The sequence below is a fragment of the Alternaria triticimaculans genome, assembly GCF_023758025.1.
Source record: "Alternaria triticimaculans strain BMP 0046 chromosome Unknown scaffold_12, whole genome shotgun sequence".
Classification (NCBI taxonomy): domain Eukaryota; kingdom Fungi; phylum Ascomycota; class Dothideomycetes; order Pleosporales; family Pleosporaceae; genus Alternaria; species Alternaria triticimaculans.
In genome coordinates this window covers 101,845-119,742 of record NW_026055969.1, presented here as the reverse complement: position 1 = coordinate 119,742, position 17,898 = coordinate 101,845, and the positions used below count along the sequence as shown (strand labels likewise).

Genomic DNA, 17,898 nt, shown 5'->3' with positions numbered 1-17,898 from the left:
CGTCTTCTTCTTCAATTCAACAAACCCAGGTAGAACCAATGTAACTTACCCCTTCCTCCAAAACCTACTCAACGTCCAACCCCGGCCTCATCGTCTTCCTCACAAACGCCCTCCTAATCGCAAGACTAACCTGCGTCCACCCCACCACTTCATTATGCCCTCCATACCTCACAACCTCCAACTCCACCATCCTATCTCCCTTGTCGTCCTCGACCTTCTTATACGCAAAAGCACCCCTCTTGACCCTATTCGCCCCTTGAATCGTTCTCCTCTCCTCCTCCGCCACAACCCCTTCTTCCGTCAACATTTGCGTAGCCAGTGGCTGGAACAACGCTTCAGATTCCCAGTACGTGATATCCTGGTCGTTTCGTGCGTGCAGGAGAGTAATGTGGAAACCGGACTTGTTGGCTGAGGCGGTGGAGATGAGGGCGCGTAGGCGGGTGAGGGTGGGCCAGTGGTCGACGATGCGAGTGGATAGATAGTTTGCTATCCTGGGGTAGCCTTGCAGTGGTTTTAGGATGGGGAGAACGCCGCCGATTTTGTAGGTCTTGAGGAGTTGGGGGAGCGAGGTGAAGGGGGCTACTAGGACGATGCCGGCGAAACCTTCAAAGTTACGGGATGGTTTGAATGTTACAGATGGGGATGTAATGGCCAATGGGAGGTGCTCGGAGGTGGAATTGGTGAAGTAGAGCGCGCTGGCGGCTGTTACGGCGGTGCCGAGGCTCTGGCCCAGGAGAACGGTGCGTGTGCTTGAATGAGAGAGGTCCGAGGTGATGTAGGAAATCAGGCTTAAGGCGTCGGCTATTAGACCGCTTTCAGTGGGGATATGCGGGGAGTGTGTGAGCGTGGAGAGACCGAAGCCCCGGTAGTCGCAGGTTACGAGGTGAGTTTTTGGGATGCCAGAGACGGAGCGGTAGGTTGAGGGGCGGTAACCTTGGGCTATGTGGCCAGCGTTCTGTTTGGGTGGATTAGAATGAGTGATAGATAAGCTGGAAATATTAAGAAGAGTTAACGGTGGATGAAGTGACGGAAGAATGAGGGAGAAACCATGTAAAACTAAGAAAGAAGAGTCGATATAGTCTGAGATGAGAGTTTGAGATGTGATAAGACCAAAGACTCTGGAAAGAAAGGGACAGCATGCCAAACCGAAAGTCAAGAATCGAAAGAAAGCACAACCTACACCATGAAAGTTGACCACAACCCTACTTTCCGGGTCGCTGCTCAACAGCTTCTCTCCTATCGTTCCCTTCAATTCCTCTGCAACTTCCCCCGAAACAGCAGCAGTAAAAAGCTCATGTTCATTCTCCAGATAAACATCTAGAGGAAGTACATGCCAGCAAAAGAGCTTCTCTTGATCCGCTGTAGTAAGCCAAAAGGGTTGTACTTGCCCCTCTACACATGGGTACTTAGTACAGCGATAGAACAAATCGAGGAAGAGTTACAGATGCACTTACTCGCAAAGCCGAATTCTTCGGGATTCGTCACGTTGTGGTAGAACCCCGTGTGAAATTTATGGGCATAGAGAGCGCTGAGAAGACATTAGAATCGACTCCAAACATCATCTCATCTGTCATGATGAGAGCAAAACGTACTGCCTTTGTACCGTGGGATTGACCAATAGGCCCACAAACGCGGCCCAGACAATGCCTAGAATGGCAAATGTCCAGTACGCTTTTGTAAAGATGGCTTTGAGGTTGGGCATGATTTCAGTCACAGGACGTGGTCTTGCGCTGCCTAAATACTTTATACTGTCGGGAATGTCGACGCAGAGAAAGTACTGCGACCGTAGCACTGGACTCAGGTAAAGCAAAAAGGATTATGGTGACGTTGCGGAAATGGAGCGCGCGAAGGGCACAGATGCATGGAGATAGGCAGCTGCGGGTGATCTAACTAGGATAAGCAGGCCGCAGCGAAGATCTTGGCATCGGAGTTGAGCGATGGCAGCTCCGGATCTCATGTGTAACGAAGAGCATGCTTCAGACAATACCGTCTCACGTATCTCGCAACCGTATATCAATGACACGCGATACCGGAGCAGAATGTGTGTAGTTTGACGCTAAGAAATGGGTATCATTTGTACTCATACACACCGCAAGACTATTCCAAGGATTCCACAATATCGGCACACGATCAGACGATCTCATACAAGACTCTTCTTAGGCCGTCCAGCTTTCTTCTTTTCTGCCATACTACTGGCAGACCCACCCATCCCTCCCATGGCGACGTCCTGAGTCGGCGTTGCAACCGCAGGCGTCACGTCGCCGCTCCTTATTCTCTTCTCTGGCAACTCATCGCCGTCTTTGGGCAGTCTGAAGGCTAGATACGTCTCCTCTGCCCTTTTGCACTTATCAAACACCTCGTTCATGTATTTATCCACGACATGCGGTGGTCGTATCGAGCGCGGCAAGGCGCTTGCGATTTCGTCGCCTTCATCGTGCTCGATCAGTAGAAGGACAGTAACTGGCTGGTAGAATTCAATGTTGTCTATCTCGTTCATCTCGTCAAAATCTTCGATTCGTTGGGGCGGTTTAGGCGGCACGAAGGTTGCCGAGGGGGCTGATGCGGCGGGTTGTATGGACGCAAAAGCAGGGTTGGTGGGGCTGGGTGTTGGTATGATGGCATTCGGTGGGGGTGCGTCAGGCATAGCATTAGTCGCAGTACCGAGAGTCGGAATCGGCGTTGGCATTGACTTTTGAGCAGAGGCAGACGGAGGTTTGACGACTGGATCCGGCCTTGGCTTCATCTTGGTGATGAGGAAGGACAGCTTTGCACCTGTGCCATTGGGAAGCCATTCCATGAAACTATACGAAGGGAAGTAAAACTTGTCTTCGCTGCCATGGACAAAACTGAAGACCAACGGGCGATATGTTGTCCTCGGGGGTGGGTTGTAGGTCGATAGTTGCGGCGGCGGGTGGTATTGCGGCGGTTTGCTGAAGTTGTTCGGATAGGGTGGATATGGCTGTTGTGTAGGCGAGGGTTGCTGCATCTGTCCCTGTGGCGGGACCGGACTGTACGGCTTGGGCGTGCTGGGCTGCAGAGGCTGTTGGACTGGCTGGACTGGGCGGGGAAGCGGAGGAGGAGCTGTGTGTTTCGGTGCTGGAGGCGGCGGCGTAGATTTGGGGGGTTGCGTTGGCGGAGTTGGTTTGGGCGCTTTTTCCTCCTTCTGCCTGGCCAGAATCGCCGTCAATTCGTTGATGTGTGTCTGGAAGAACTCGAGCTGCTCCTTGCTTGCCGAGCCAGCGGCGACTATCTTCATGACAGCCTTCAGCTCGGGATCTGTTCCTGCTCTCGCGGCGAGCATGTGTATGACGGGATCGGGGGCGGGGGCTGCGGGGGCCTGAGGCGGAGGCGCGGCCTGGACAGGTTTGGGGGGCTGGGGTGGGCGTGGCTGGGGCTTCTGCTGTATGGGCTGGCCACCCTGGTATTTGGTGTGTTGGTTGGGCTGGTTGTGGTTTGGCCAGGGAGCATAGGGCGATGGCGCGGGAGGCTTTTTCTGTGCTGGTCTGCCCACCTCGCGCGGGCCGTAGAGGCGAATAGGCAGCGTGTGCGGCTCTATGACGAGCTTCACGCTCACCCGGTCGGCACCGACCTGGGGGAAGTTCTTGAGCAGCTCCTTCTGTCTCGCCGTCTTGGCCTTGTCCTCGTCGGTGCGGTCGGCCAGCTTCTTGGGCTGGTTGAAGTGGGCATGGAAGGTGCGAAAGTTGGCGCCAGACAGCCAGACAGCTTTGGAGCGCTCGAAGGACGTCTCGAGGACGCGGCTCTGCTGGATCGTCTGCCATTCGCTCGATGGAAGGTGGAGGGGCTGTGGCTCGCGCAGTGTGGGCAGCGGCGCGCCGTCGACCAGCTGGAGGGGCAGCGTCTGTCGTGGGGGCAGCGGCGCGCCCTCAGCAACGGGCGTCGAGGGCGGCGCGTCTTTGACGGCGAGGCTGGTCCGCTTGCGCTTCAGGGCGGCTTTGGCGGCTTTGGCGGGCTTGTCGTTGGGCGTGTCGGGGGCAGCCGGGGCGGCGTCTTCGCGGGCGCGCGCCCTCGTCGACCGTCGGGGCTCAGACATGTCGTGTGCGGGTCGGGGTCGGGGTCGTGGCCATGGCCATGGTGTCGTGCACAAGGCTGTTGCTGTTGCTGCGGAGTTGCCCTGACGCGCTCCCGTGCAGCGGCGCGCTAGCCTCCGGCACTCCAGGGCTGCCTCACGCTCGCTGACGGCATGCGCTGCTACTTCGGCCTTGGCTGCAGGCTGCGAGATAAGCCCGAGCCTCTGTCCACAGCCCGGGTCGATATCCTTGCCTTCATGCAGCCTGACTCCGCTGCCTCCGCTGCCTCCGCTCGCCTCACGCTTCAGTCCAGAGCCATGTCATGTTGCAAGAGAGCAGACGAGCACGGGAGTTGGTGGTGGAATCAATCAAATTGTGCCTTCTACTGTCTAGTCGCACTACCCAAAAGAGAAAAGGAATGTGCCCTCAAACTGGAGAATGGTCCTGCTTCGCGCTTTCCCCTTTCTTTCAATCTGTTCTTCAATCTGTTCTTCAATCGAGTGCTTCCCGCTCAACGCAGTCCACCCCAACATGCTGCAGTAGCGACGCGAAAGCTCGCGCATTAAGCCTTCGCAGCATCCTTCCAGCGGGGCTTCAGCACAACTCTCCACTTGCCATCATGGAACTGCATCGTGATGAATTGCCGGAGTTGGATCTGCTGGTATCCAGCCTCCTCGAGAGCAAAGCGAGAAAGAAGATTGGCCGAGACTGTGCGCATCTCTGCGTATGCGAAGCTGGCCATGCATGTTAGTGCGCTGCTGCAGCAGAAGATGAGGGGCAAGGTAACATACTTTTGTCCGATACAATTGTGTCGGCCGTTGGAGAATGGAAAGTAAGCATCCAGACTACAATCTCACGTTAGAAAATGTCCACATCGAATCTCTCGTCTCATCACCAAGGGCGACTTACTCAGGTTCGGGTGCGTCCTCTCTTTCCTCACCTTCCAGCCACCGCTCCGGCCAGAACCTCTCCGCCTGAGGCCAGTACCTCTCATCACGATGGAGCGCTCTGTAGCTGGCCGACACAATCGTGTAAGGCGGAATCTCGTTGCCGTTGATGTTGTGGCCTTGGTCTGTGGTACGGCGACCCAGTTCCGAGGCAATGGGGTTCATACGCAGGTTCTCCTTCAGACAGGCTTCGAGGTAGCGATATTGTGGGTCTGTGCGCACCGTCTTTGAGTCTAGGATGGGGTCATTGGGGCCAAGGACGGGAAGAGAAGCGAGTAGCTTTTCGAGAGCGGCGGGGGTTCGTGCGAGTTCCACAAACAGGCATGCCATGGTTCCTAAGGCGCCTCGTTAGCTACTATGATGCGCGGTGGAGAGGGAAACTTGAAGGCCGCAACCTAGGAGCTAAGGAGTGGCAATGGGGCATGGACGAATCTAACGTACCAGACGTGGTTTCCGATCCAGCGAGAAGGAGCTCAGACATCTGATCGATGATGTCCTGGTTCGACATACGCTCTCCCGTGTCTGGTCGCGCGCCCTCGTCCAACATGTGCTGGAGGACATCGATGCGTTTCCTGTTCTCGTGTCCTCCCTGAGCTGCCGCGCGTTCGTCGACGAGTTCGCAAATCGCAGACGTCATCTCCTTGGGCCAATCAACCTCCCACTCATATCCCATGCGCCTGAGGAATCTCTTCACAAAGACCAACCCATACCTCTTCGCCTGACCATTGAAGATGGCGTCGGGAATCTTGCTCCAGCGCTTGTCCCTGCCGGACAACAGCTTGCTGGGATCGAAGATCTTGTCGATCTGCCCGAAGCCCTTACCAAATGACGACTCGCCCATGATGTCTAGCGCAAGACAGTGCAAGTCACGCATAAGGTCAGTCTCGAAGTCGCCGTTGGGGTTGGACTTGGCATCTTGAGCGATAGCCTTGTCGACTTCAGTGTAGTAGTTGCTGAGCAAGATCGATGTGCACGCTTTGAAGAACGTGTCTAGCTTGTCGACAGAAGAGACAGTGAAAGCTGGGCTGAGGAACTTCTTGAGGTTGCGGTGGGGAACGGGGCGGCTGTGGGTTTTCGGCGTCAGCTACCGTCGTTTTCGCAAGGAAATACGGGAGACTGATACTTACATCTCTCCAAAGAGACCGGGACTTTTTCTGTCTCTCGAGATCTCAGCATACATGGTAACCTTGGGTAGATCAATCGTAAGAAGAATCTGCTTCATAGCTCCCTTATCAGAGATCCAGAGCTGTCTTGGTCCCAAACGGATGACATCGCCGTACTGCTTGTGCATCTTCTCGACATATTCGTGGATCGTGCCACGAGCGAAGAGCCATCGCAGATGCAGGGCCGTATAGGGCGCATACCACGGTCCGGGGAAGCGCTCAAGGCCAGTCTTTTTCGTAACAGATCGAAGGTAAGAAAAGCTGATCACTATGGCCAAGAGACTTGCGACTATATTGCGCGGGTGCATCTCGATGGTGGAGAACTGCTCTGCAGAAGGGAGAGAGTCCATGGTCGGCATGAGATGCCATGGAAAAGTTGGAGTAGAGACGTTCATTGTGAGCGATCAAGGTAGATACGATGAAGAGGTATGAGATGAAGCGTTGGATTAACGGCTCCTAACGTGGAAGTGGCGTCTTATAGTCAGGTCGTTTGATCAATCGCTATAATACTCTCCCGAAGTCACTCCCCCTGCGATCCCGCCAATTTCACGCACGTTGGGGATCGCCGTGGTTAGAACCTGGAGACCCTCAAAGCTAGGTTGATACAGAGTCCCCAGACGATTGCCATACACTAGTTGCTAGATCGCAGGCTGATCAGTGGAGGGTAAACTAGACCCCCACAAGTCTGGTACCGAAAACCGACCGGCAGTAGGGTAAATGACTCAGTGAATATACCGACTCTTTCAACGAGACTACAGACAAGTTTTAACCCGGAAGCATCATGGGCACAAGTTTCGTCGGCAATGCGACTAGACTTGAGGCTGTTGAATACAACGGATCTCAGCCTCAGTGACGTAGCGTAGTGTCGATTAACTTCAAGGACTGTTCGCCCTATGCACGTAACGTCAGTGCATGTGTTTCTAGCTTCATTCTCTGTTTGACTTCGCCCACGTTCCTCGTCATATCCAGGTAGATACTTCGGCAGTCGGCCGACGCTAGCTAGACGGCCGGTCAGAGTAAGCTGACTGGTTTTCCGTGGCTATTGGGTGCTCAGGACTTGGCTTTTTGCGTCGTCTTATCTCAATCGGCACTTGTTGCACCAAACAAGTAGTTGCCGTAATACGGTAACATCCACTGACATGTGACAAACCCCACGAGGATGGTGTTGACTTTGGGCACCGGGCCTGGGTTCAGGTCATTGGGGATCGCCCCCAGGTCGGTGAGAGCTTGGTGTGTGCTGACAACACGGTCTATGTGCGCGTGGTGTCGTACTCTAATTACATTTGGTCTATCCTCTTTGCATCGTAGCCCACAGACCACGAGTCACCTCTGATTATCGCAATACTAACGACACGAACGATGCCAAAAACTATCTTCGCATAAGGAACACCAGACAATCAAGGCGACTGGGATGTAGGAAGCCTGCTTGCAGTGATCTTGGTATTCGGCCCGCACCGCTGCAGCTATCATGAGGTATCATGTTGAATGAGGCCGATGAATGCCATATGCGTTATTCGGAGATATGGGTGTCTGAGATGAAGGACTTTGCCCTAGCTGCATGACTCTAAATTCTTCCATGCTACAGTTGTGTAGTGCAGTCACCAAGGGTGTTGAGTTTGTATTCAGCCGCGTCAGCAGCTAGATGTGTTATCATGCCGATGGAGCGGGCCGTATCGGGAGAATAGCGAAACTTTGTTAAGACAAAGTTCCAACGGCGGGAATGCAGTACCGATGCAAAGCAAAGTTCCGGAGAGAACTCCGCTGCCTCCATTGGAGTGCGAGGCCCCGGGCAAGATGATGTCTTTCGCCCACGCAGAGCAGGTATGTCGAGGTGCATAGTATTGACCCAGCCGTTGTCTGAATACCCTCTTAGTAATCATCACTTCAAAAGTAGGCAGGTTTCCCAGGCAATCCTCGGACCGCCAATATATCATCATCGCCGATATCTCGTACTTGTATCACGTTGTCGTATCTTCCAATCATGGCTCGGGAAAGGATTCTGCTTGCCGGCGTCACAGGATACATTGGGGGCAGTGTGCTCCACCAACTGCTTCGCAGCAAACATGCAGCGATCAAAGACGCTGATATTACGTGTCTCGTTCGAGGCCAAGAAAGAGTTGCACAGCTCCACGCTGCGTTTGGTGACAAGGTCAAGGTTATCGGCTTCGAAGGTCTGGACGATACTGACCGCCTTGTCGAGATAGCAAGTCAGTACGACGTCATCTTCAACATGACGCTCGGTTATCATCTCGCCAGTGCTGCGGCCTTTATCGAGGGTCTTTCGTTGCGCCAGAAGTCCACTGGCAAAGATGCTTGGATGGTCCACACTTCAGGTGTCTCGAACCTTGCGGACCAGCCACTCTCGGGTGTTCACGTTGAATCAAAACCCGATCTGGAATTCGACGACTCGGGGGACAACATCTATGCGTATGAGAAGTCGCGCAACACAGTAAAAAAGTACATTCAACGCACAACGGAGCTTGGCATGATAGATGCTGGACTCGAGTCAGGCGTGAAGACTGTCGTTCTCATGTCTCCATTGATCTACGGGGTGAGCGACGCCTCCCCGCAAACTGCGGCCCCGCACGATATTGACACCTCGTCTAGGTTGGAACGGGCTTGTGGAATAAGCGTAGTCTGCAAGTTCCTCGATTGGCCCGAGCGGCGATCTCTGAAGGGGAAGCCATCGTTATCGGTGACGGCAAGGGCGTGTGGGACAACGGTACTATTACCGCCGAATCTCTGTCACAAACGCACGCTGATCTCTTGCTCTAGTTCATATCGAGGACCTGGCAGAGCTCTACGAGCTGGTACTCGTGGAGATCTTGTCAAAGGGAGGCGCTTCTCTGCCCAAGGGGAAACAAGGCGTTGTTTTCAGCGCACATGGGCGTCACACGTGGATCGAGGTGTCGCAGGCGGTTGCCAATGCAGCATTCGACGCCGGCGTAGTCAAGAGTAACACGGTAAAGTCTGTTTGTCTCGCCGATGGAGCCAAACTCTTGACTGGTGGTGTTGAGCAAGTCGCTGAGCTGGGGTTCGCAAGCACATGCAGGACTCGCAGTGAAATCGCTAAGAGACTGGGTTGGTGCCCCAGAGCAGGACTCGAGACGTGGGAGCGAGGCTTCGTGGAAGAGGTTAGTGCGCTATCGAAGCTGTGAAGCGGAAGCTGTCAAGCGGCTCGATGAGTGCGGAGGCTAGTCGGTGCGAATACGGCTATACGGACCCATGTTGTACATAAGCTAGCCAAGATAACACATGACGTGCTTCGAGACGAGAGACACAAAACGATGGTGATGTTGGCGATGCCTGTTGACTGCAGGACAGCGTCATCCCAAACGTGCATCGGGTCAAAGGGAGATATCGGGCACGCTTGGCGAGAAGACCAAAGTGTCCGGTGTAGATGATGCTACCCAGGTGAGGTGGCCCGTGCGTGTCGGAATACCCCATACGACATTCTCGTGCGTTCTCGCGCCGGCCGATTAGGTTTGCAGCAACGGCATGCAGAGAATCGAGGTACAGCATCCCGAGGTCACTGAGCATGGCCGCCGAAAGTTAAAGTATGGTTAAATGGACGACGAAGAGGCGAAGAGCCGAGGGCGCGTGGAGGCGCACAGGCGGTAGAGATTACCGAGGCGCCAAGTCGTTTCGGAGCTAGTTCCAGGGTCCAGCAAATGTGCCTGAACCCTTTTTTTCCTGCGACCACGACATCGGGACCCCACAGTGGTAGCATTAGTCTGCTTGCTACCCAGACAAAGACTCCTCCCTCCTGCTTTCTATGGCTAGGATGCGTCTGTTGAGCATACGGGCCCTCGCGCCGTGAGATAAGCGTGGCAACGGACGCCATGGCGTGTAAAAAGCCGTTTTGAGCCGCCGTGTTGCGCAAACTCAATCCCAAACAGTTTCTCCGGTACTTATCAATGGTATATACATGGTTTGCATAGCTAGGCCAGAACCTGCGATATGAAAACCGCCGAAACTGAGCAAACACTCCTGGTTCCATGTGGGTCGCTGACGCGAATGAGATCTGCAGTCTTGTTCACGTTGGGTACGAGATTGGCAGCCATGTGTAGACCGTTCCAACGGCCGCCCAGCCCTGTCGAGTAAAGGAGCAATTACGCGGACGCCGTTTGGTTGCTCTTGATCTTTCACACCGACTTTTGCGCGTAAACGGGCCTTGCGTGCCGCTCCAGCATTCCATCCCTCGATTTTATCGTCGGGCCGCTCTAGACTAAAGCTTTGTCTCCAAAGCTAAGTCCAGGACTTACCTAGGTACTTTCCGCAACACTGTACTCCACATAGGGGTCCAATCTGATCCACTGAGCGTCTTCGTCTTGCCTTGTTGAGAACGCACCAAGGGCCCTTTAGGACTGTGCAGCTTTGTCGTCTGAGTAGATAATCGTGCCCTCTCCCTTCCTCTTCCTTTCTCCGTCTCTCTCACATTCTTCCTCCACCACCCACCATGAGTGCAACCACAACCCAGACGCTCACCTCGCCGGACATGGCACCGGTTGGAGATGCCTCTGTGCCCGGAATCAAGGCTCTTCGAGAAGCCATCCCAGAAAAATGCTTCGAACGCTCTCTTCTGAGATCCCTTTCGTACGTTGCACGAGACCTCGTGGCGGTCAGCGCCTTGTTCTACTCTGCCGTCTGCTTGACACGTCTTGAGTCGTCTTGGGCCATTCCGCTCTGGGTCCTCTACAGTTTTGTCCAAGGTCTGTTCTTCACAGGGCTTTGGATTTTGGCCCACGAATGTGGCCACGACTCCTTCTCAAGCCATCTCCAAGTCAATGCGGCAGTTGGTTGGGTCCTTCACAGCATTCTTCTTGTCCCATTCTTCTCGTGGAAGTTCAGCCATTCCCGTCATCACCGTTACGCAAACCACATGGACAAGGACACCGTCTTCGTGCCCAACCGCAAGCCAACCTCCGAGTCAAAGGCCGAACCGAGCTTCTTGACACGCCTCGTGGACCACGACGCGGCGGATACACCCATCGTCAGTCTCTTCACTCTGGCGATTCACCAGCTCTTCGGATGGCCAGCCTACATCCTGATCAACGCAGGAGCTGGCGCACAAAGCCTTACCAGAGGCCGTCGATCCACCGTGCCGACCTACAAGCAAAGCCATCTCGATCCCACTTCGCCCGTCTTCACTCGTCAAGAGCAGCCATACGTCCTTCTATCCAACGCAGGCATCGTGGCCGTCTTTGCAGTCCTCTATCAAGTCGCCCAGACCCTAGGCTACCGAAACACTTTCTTCTTGTACGGTCTTCCTTACCTCTGGATGAACCATTGGATCGGTAAGCATCTTTTTGGCCCAACCGTGTAAACAGCATTCACTAACCATGCAAGTCGCTATCACTTATCTCCACCACACGCACCCAGAAGCGCCTCATTACGAAGATGGGGCCTGGACTTACCAGAAGGGCGCCATGTCCACTGTGGATCGCGAATTCGGCTTTATTGGACGCCACATCTTTCACGGCATCATTGAATACCATGTCGTGCATCACATCTTCCCGTAAGTAGATTCGCTTTAACTAGTGTTGGATCTGAAACTGACAGCCCAGGCGCATTCCCTTCTATCACTGCGAAGAGGCTACGTTTGCCATTGCGCCGTTGCTTGGGGACAAGTACATTGCGCAAAAGAAGACATCTTTCCTCGCGGACCTATGGGAAGCCTTCACTACTGCCAAGTACGTGGAAGCTCGCCCCTCGAGCGAGCCAGGAGTAGTGCATTGGGCCAAGGCCTGAAAACTTCACACCGCTGTCCCGCATTTCTGAGGAAATTTGCGCCGCTAGCCGCATTCGGCCAGGTCTGGCGGACACACTCCACGGGGGGTAGATATCCCGAATCGAAGAGCGGTACACTTAGATACTTCACACAAATCAAAGGGTCTGCAGTAAGGGTCGCTTATAACATGGGCTTGATGGCTGGGATGAAATCGATGATGGCCCCGGAGTTCGTCTCAATCCTGCCGATCGCCACGGCACGAAATAGGGGTTGGTCCCTCTTTGCCACCATGCCACAATCGGTAAGCGACGGTAAAATGCCCTTGGATTTGTGCGGTCACAAAAGTTGCTATCAAGTTTATAATGGCACGGTCATTTCAATAGCTGACATGAGTATCTGGATCATGACATCATAAGCTCAGAAGCCAGCTTCACATAGCTTTCATAATCTTACTATTCGTGCTCTATCGCTCTGTACACCTCTTTATCGTTTCTGTTATCTAGAGCAGCTAAGTTCCTGCACAACGCGTCACTGCCTTAAACAGGTTCCAAAGCTGAGCAATGCAACTTTCCCCCATGGCACCTGGGCACTATCGACCATTCCTCAAGCCGCGAACTTATCGAGCTGTATCGACGAAAGCTTGTTCTGTGGCTTCGACCAAACAGCTAACAGCTTCACCAGCGACATAGGGTTTCCGACGATAGTCTGCCAGTGCAAAGAAGGACTCGCACAACATTCTGTCCGACCGATAGCTTTGCGAGTCTTGGCTCCTGCGAAGGATATACTTGGCATTCAAAGGTTCTGGGTTGATTTGGAGTTGAATAATACGCGCAATGAAGACATATTTACTTCTGAACTACTAACCTGCCCTGGGGCTTAGTCTCTCCACTTATGAGCGCACCACACTTTGCAAACACCAAAGGCATTCTTTGTATCGCCCAATCGCTCTGCGTCTAGGCATATCCCAACTTTGGAAACATCGCCCTCGCCTTTTTCGTCCATACTGCGCCACACCCCCACCAACCCCACTCCATGGACATCAAGCGCTTAGTACCTGACACTAGCTATTATAGTGGCTGAGCAAGCCTAATTCTATTTCCAGATCTAAGATGATTCACATCATTTGTCGTGGGATGATGCTTGTGCGGCTTTGATGCCGGGGTCCGGGTTTCGAGGGCCCTGTGATGGTCAGGCATGCGAGGTTTAAGACATCCGCGCTCTGAGCCTGATTAGTGATCTGGCTCAGGGAGGCGGATGGATATTCGAGGGTGGACTGTAGTGGATGAGAGAATGGGATATGTTTGTGCGCATGCTGGGTAGACATGGGGCTGATAGTGTTGTGATAGATAAACGAGATGGTTAACGGGAGCAAGTTTTGTGTGATGTGAAATGAACGAATTGTAGGATCATCAAGCTGTCAATCAACCAACAACGCCCACTATTTCGACAACTGAAATTACCTCTCAGCCGATTTCAATACACATTAGTAACGACAGATGCTACAGTCACGCAATTAAATCGGAAAAGGCATGGTATCAGAAATCGTGTTTCATTTCTAAGGCTTCTAAACCGAGGGTGATTTTGGCTACCGGCAGGCATCCTTGTGACCCTGTCGATACTCAGGCCCCTTAGTGTTCGTTCGAAAATTTCGAAAAGTCCCAACACAGAACGCCAATAGATGCGAAGAAAAGCTTTGGTTATGTACAGCGGAAAGTTCGGTCCCAGACCACATTCCCAGTCGAAAACGGTGGAAGAAACGAATGTGTGAATGCAGTTATGTTTCAACATGTGTCGTGAGCGATGCGTATCATGAGGCATTGTGCGTTTAGTTGACAACGCGGCGGCTGGACCAACGAGGACGAGCGATGCGTCCGTTGTAACCACGCTTTGTGATGCTGCCGTTGACACAGGTTGTGCCGGCTGCGACGGCTTGCCAGACGACCTCGCCGTTGTTGCAGAGACCAAATTGATCGGCGCCGTTGCAGACCACAGAGCCGTTCTCGGTGCAAGTGCCCGCGCCACCAGCTGAAGGAGTTGAAGGCATAGAAGGAGCGGCAGGAGAGCCGGTTCCAGCAGGAACGGTGGGTGCGACCGGAGAGGGAGCAGTGGGTGAGGCGGTAACAGTAACGAGTGTGGTGGACGTCGATGGCACTGTGGGTACGGCTGGGGGAGCGATAGATGCAGCGCTAGATGCTCCAGGAGCGAAGACACCCCCGCCATTGGGCGGGAGAGCAGATGACTCGCCACCAGCAACAGATGTGGGAACGGCAGATGGCTGACCCGCGGCGGGGGTGGTAGGAGCAGGATGGTACTGACCATCGTTTGCAGAAGTGGGAGCTGCAGATGGCTCTCCACCAGCAGGAGATGAGGGAGCAGCTGAGGACTGGCCACCAGCAGGGGAAGATGGCTCAGAAGGATCAGAGGGTGTAGTACCAGTAGATCCGCAGTCGCCACTGGGGTCAACAACATTGCCGGCATCTGCACCACTTTGGAGGTTTGAACCAGGGTTGGGGAACTTCAAGTCCTTGCTGACTTCCTGCTTGCAAGTGGTTGATGCAATGTTGGCGACGAGCATATCTGGAAGGGCGTCGAACTTGGACTTGTCGCTGGCACCACCAGTAACCTCGATGGGTGCGCAGTTCATATACATCTCTGGGCCGCCACTCAACTTGGCGAACCATGTCCAAGCAAAGGTAGCTTTGCCGTTGGGGATGCTGTCAGGAAGCTCGAAGTCGAAAGCCTCGGGTCCGTCGATACCAGGGCAGCCACCCTCGATAGACTTGATGACCTTGAAGACGGAATCCTTTGTAGGTTCGGTGTCTGTAGTGACGCTGAGCTGGCACGAGCCACCCCCGTGAACAGCACTTCCAGAGAAAGTGAGTGATTGCTTTTGACCGACAGCCATCGAGTTCATAGTCGAGACAGTGAAGCCAAGATTAGACTTGCACGGGTATTGCGATGCGGTGATGGGTGCGTTGTCGATTTTATCTGCACTGTATGGTACAGGAGATTTCATGATCATGTGAGCGTTGGAAGTAGCGAAAATGGCAGCCGCAGCCATGAAGATAGATCGGAGAGACATGTTGATGATGGTAGTAGTGATATCGTACAACGACAGTAGAATGTTAAAATCGAAGAGAATGTGGATGAGCTAGCCCTGCTAGTCGTGCAAAAGATACTGCAATGGAAAGAATGTAGAAGTTGCCGAGAGAGCGTGTGTTGCGATGAGAGCATTATGCTGTGAGGCAGCTGTAGTCTCTTATACTTGTGTCACCACCATTGCGTATCGCCACCAAAGCCTCCGCATTGCGAATCATCGAATGATCCCCTAATCAAACGGGTAGTCTAGAGGGCGAGAGTGTCAACGTAAGACAAGGTACATGGGAGTCGTTGGCGATCCACAGCGGCGAGCGTCTACGGGATGAAACGGGCGGTCCGGGTGTACTGAGGCTCTCAGCCAAGGGAATACTAGAACGGCACGCAGCCGACGCAGGTACATCATGCGTCACTGCCTAAGTGGGAAGGCGACGAAGACGTGGACTCGAGGATCACCATGTGTCGGTGAAGGGCCTAAGGAGAGAGGTTTCGTTTCGATGTTGCATCTGAACGTCCATTGGTTGAGGCGTCGTCGCTTAGCAGGTCGGCAAAAGGTCCGGACCCCTGTGTGTTTTATGCTGCGTCGCACCTCCGAGCCAATGATCCCTGCATTGCCAGGCCCATTGGTGAGCCGCTTACGGCCTCTCAACGCCTTCAGCTATTAGCGTCCACAATCCGCTCCACCGCGTGTGGGAACGAAGCTTGGTTTCTTACCTAGCGCCGCGTATGCCCTGTCACACCTTCTACTCGGGGTTTAACAGTCTTAGTAGCGATCTAGGCCTAATTGGGCCTAGTGGCCACTAGCGTGCAGAAGCCTCTACTATACTTATTATAGCCTATTAAACTAAGTTTCTTACTTTCTTACTTTACTATACTATAACTATAAGTAGCTTTAACAATTTAAACTAATTAGCTATAATAATTACAGCTAATTATTTCTAATAATTTCTCTATTTTAGCTTACTTTTACTATATAATTATTTACTATAATTACTTAAACTAGCTTACTTTTACTTTATAATTATTTTTTATAATTACTTAAACTAACTTACTTTTACTATATAATTTTTTCTAATAATATAACTAATTAACTCTACTCTACCTCTAGTCTTACTTTAGCTAATAAGTACTATTTTTATAAATATTACTAATAATATTAATACTAGCTATCTATAAATTTATCTTATTCTTAATAAATAGTAACTACTTTCTATATTATTATAGATAATTATTATTAAGGTTAATATAGTAGTAGATACTAAGTAGAACTATAAAAACGTTCTATATAATTTAGACTCTAAGCTTAAAACTACCTCTAAGAAAGGCTATAGTACTAGTAGTAAACGCTCTTATAAAGAAGAAAAACTATTTTACCTTAATATAGTAAATAATTTATAAGTACTAAAATTACCTATTTAGAATTATTACTAATAATATTATAGGTAGAAGGCTATTCTTAAGAATAAGTCTATTAGCTTAGTATAGTTTAAAGAGAATACTTAGTATATAAACATTTATAATAATTATAATATTATTTTTAATAATTACTAGTAAAGTTAAGTAGTAGTAAGATTATTAGAGTGCTAATACTAAGTAAGTTATTATTATATTATAATTATCTAGAATATTCTAATATTAGTATAAGCTAGATAATAAGAAAAGTAATAAAGTAATCTATAGTAGAATATAGCGTAAAAAAGGTTTATTATAAATAATTTTACTATTATTTATAATAATCTAATACTTAACAGGTTTACTTTTAAAATATTACTTTTACTACATTAGTAATAAGCTAAACTTCTCTAGCAACTAGGTAAACGTTTCTAATAATATACTATTATATTCTATTATTAATAACATTTTAGATTTCTCTTAGCTTAAATAATAATAATACTCTTTTCTATAGATACCTCTTTAAAAATGCGCTTATTAAAGAATTTCTTATTATTATAGGTAATAATATTCTAATTATTCTTAATAATACTAATATATATATAGAAAAGCTATTTGCTAAAAACCTTTAAAAGTAAGATTATTATAAGTTTAGTCTTATTAAATATTATTAATAATATACTAATTATTATAGATACTTTTATTTAACTTCTATTATAGCCTTTAGAATTTTATTTTTAATCTTTAGAATATAGAGCACTACTTTAAGAACGTTAGTAATAATTTAACTTTTTCTAATTAGAACGTTACTAATAATTATAGCTTATATCTAAAAGAGATTAGTATAAAGCGCGCTAAGCTACTTATAAGACTTATAGTAATTACGTAAAAGTTAATAATAATTTACTATAATATTCTAAATAATCTTATTCTTAGGTAAAGAGCCTATTTAAAACGTTAGAAACGTTATTACAACTTATAACTTATAACTATTCTCTTCTCTATAATACTTTCTTACTTACTTAATTATTTATAATAATCTTTATAATTATTAGAACTAAAAAAGTAAAAGTTTTACCTAGTAGAGCGCTAGTTAAATTCTACTAATATTTAAAATATTTATAATAATTACTATAATATATAATTATGCTAGTAAAGTCTAACATTTATAATAATTATAGTAATATATTAACTTACTAGTAAGCTCTAACGTATATAATATTTATAGTAATATAGTAATATATTTACTACTTTAATAGTAAATATATACAACGTTTATAGTAATATAAATTTACTATATTAAGAATATATATATATATAACCTTTATAGTAATATATTTACTACCTTAATAAGAAACGTATATAACGTTTATAGTAATAAGTATTTACTACTTTAAAGATTAATATATATAACGTTTATAGTAATAAATTTACTACTTTAATAGAAAACGTATACAGCGTTAATAAGTAAGCGTTTACTATATACAAAATATATAATATATTTAATATTACACTATTAAGAATATTAATAAAGAAAAAAG

At 49.6% G+C, this 17,898-nt stretch overlaps 5 protein-coding genes across 5 annotated transcripts; 2 read left to right on the top strand and 3 right to left on the bottom strand.

Moving 5' to 3' along the window:
* Positions 1–64: 64 nt before the first annotated feature.
* J4E78_007565 (uncharacterized protein) lies at positions 65–4,051 on the bottom strand (the record flags this gene model as incomplete). Its single annotated transcript, XM_049368170.1, has 5 exons — positions 65–955; positions 1,181–1,392; positions 1,455–1,528; positions 1,593–1,791; positions 2,206–4,051. The coding sequence occupies 5 exons, from the start codon at positions 4,049–4,051 to the stop codon at positions 65–67; spliced, it is 3,222 nt and encodes a 1,073-aa protein (XP_049219824.1).
* A 539-nt stretch (positions 4,052–4,590) lies between these two features.
* On the bottom strand, positions 4,591–6,488 carry J4E78_007564 (uncharacterized protein; the record flags this gene model as incomplete). Its single annotated transcript, XM_049368169.1, has 5 exons — positions 4,591–4,762; positions 4,820–4,873; positions 4,938–5,310; positions 5,417–6,039; positions 6,103–6,488. The coding sequence occupies 5 exons, from the start codon at positions 6,486–6,488 to the stop codon at positions 4,591–4,593; spliced, it is 1,608 nt and encodes a 535-aa protein (XP_049219823.1).
* Positions 6,489–8,119: 1,631 nt separating this feature from the next.
* On the top strand, positions 8,120–9,296 carry J4E78_007563 (uncharacterized protein; the record flags this gene model as incomplete). Its single annotated transcript, XM_049368168.1, has 3 exons — positions 8,120–8,689; positions 8,746–8,860; positions 8,914–9,296. 3 exons carry the CDS (start codon positions 8,120–8,122, stop codon positions 9,294–9,296), a joined length of 1,068 nt encoding a protein of 355 aa, XP_049219822.1.
* A 1,301-nt stretch (positions 9,297–10,597) lies between these two features.
* J4E78_007562 (uncharacterized protein) lies at positions 10,598–11,889 on the top strand (the record flags this gene model as incomplete). The annotated part of the gene is made up of 4 exons (XM_049368167.1): positions 10,598–10,601; positions 10,698–11,435; positions 11,488–11,656; positions 11,706–11,889. 4 exons carry the CDS (start codon positions 10,598–10,600, stop codon positions 11,887–11,889), a joined length of 1,095 nt encoding a protein of 364 aa, XP_049219821.1.
* A 1,805-nt stretch (positions 11,890–13,694) lies between these two features.
* J4E78_007561 (uncharacterized protein) lies at positions 13,695–14,951 on the bottom strand (the record flags this gene model as incomplete). The annotated part of the gene is made up of 1 exon (XM_049368166.1): positions 13,695–14,951. One exon carries the CDS (start codon positions 14,949–14,951, stop codon positions 13,695–13,697), a length of 1,257 nt encoding a protein of 418 aa, XP_049219820.1.
* Between the last annotated feature and the right edge of the window lie 2,947 nt (positions 14,952–17,898).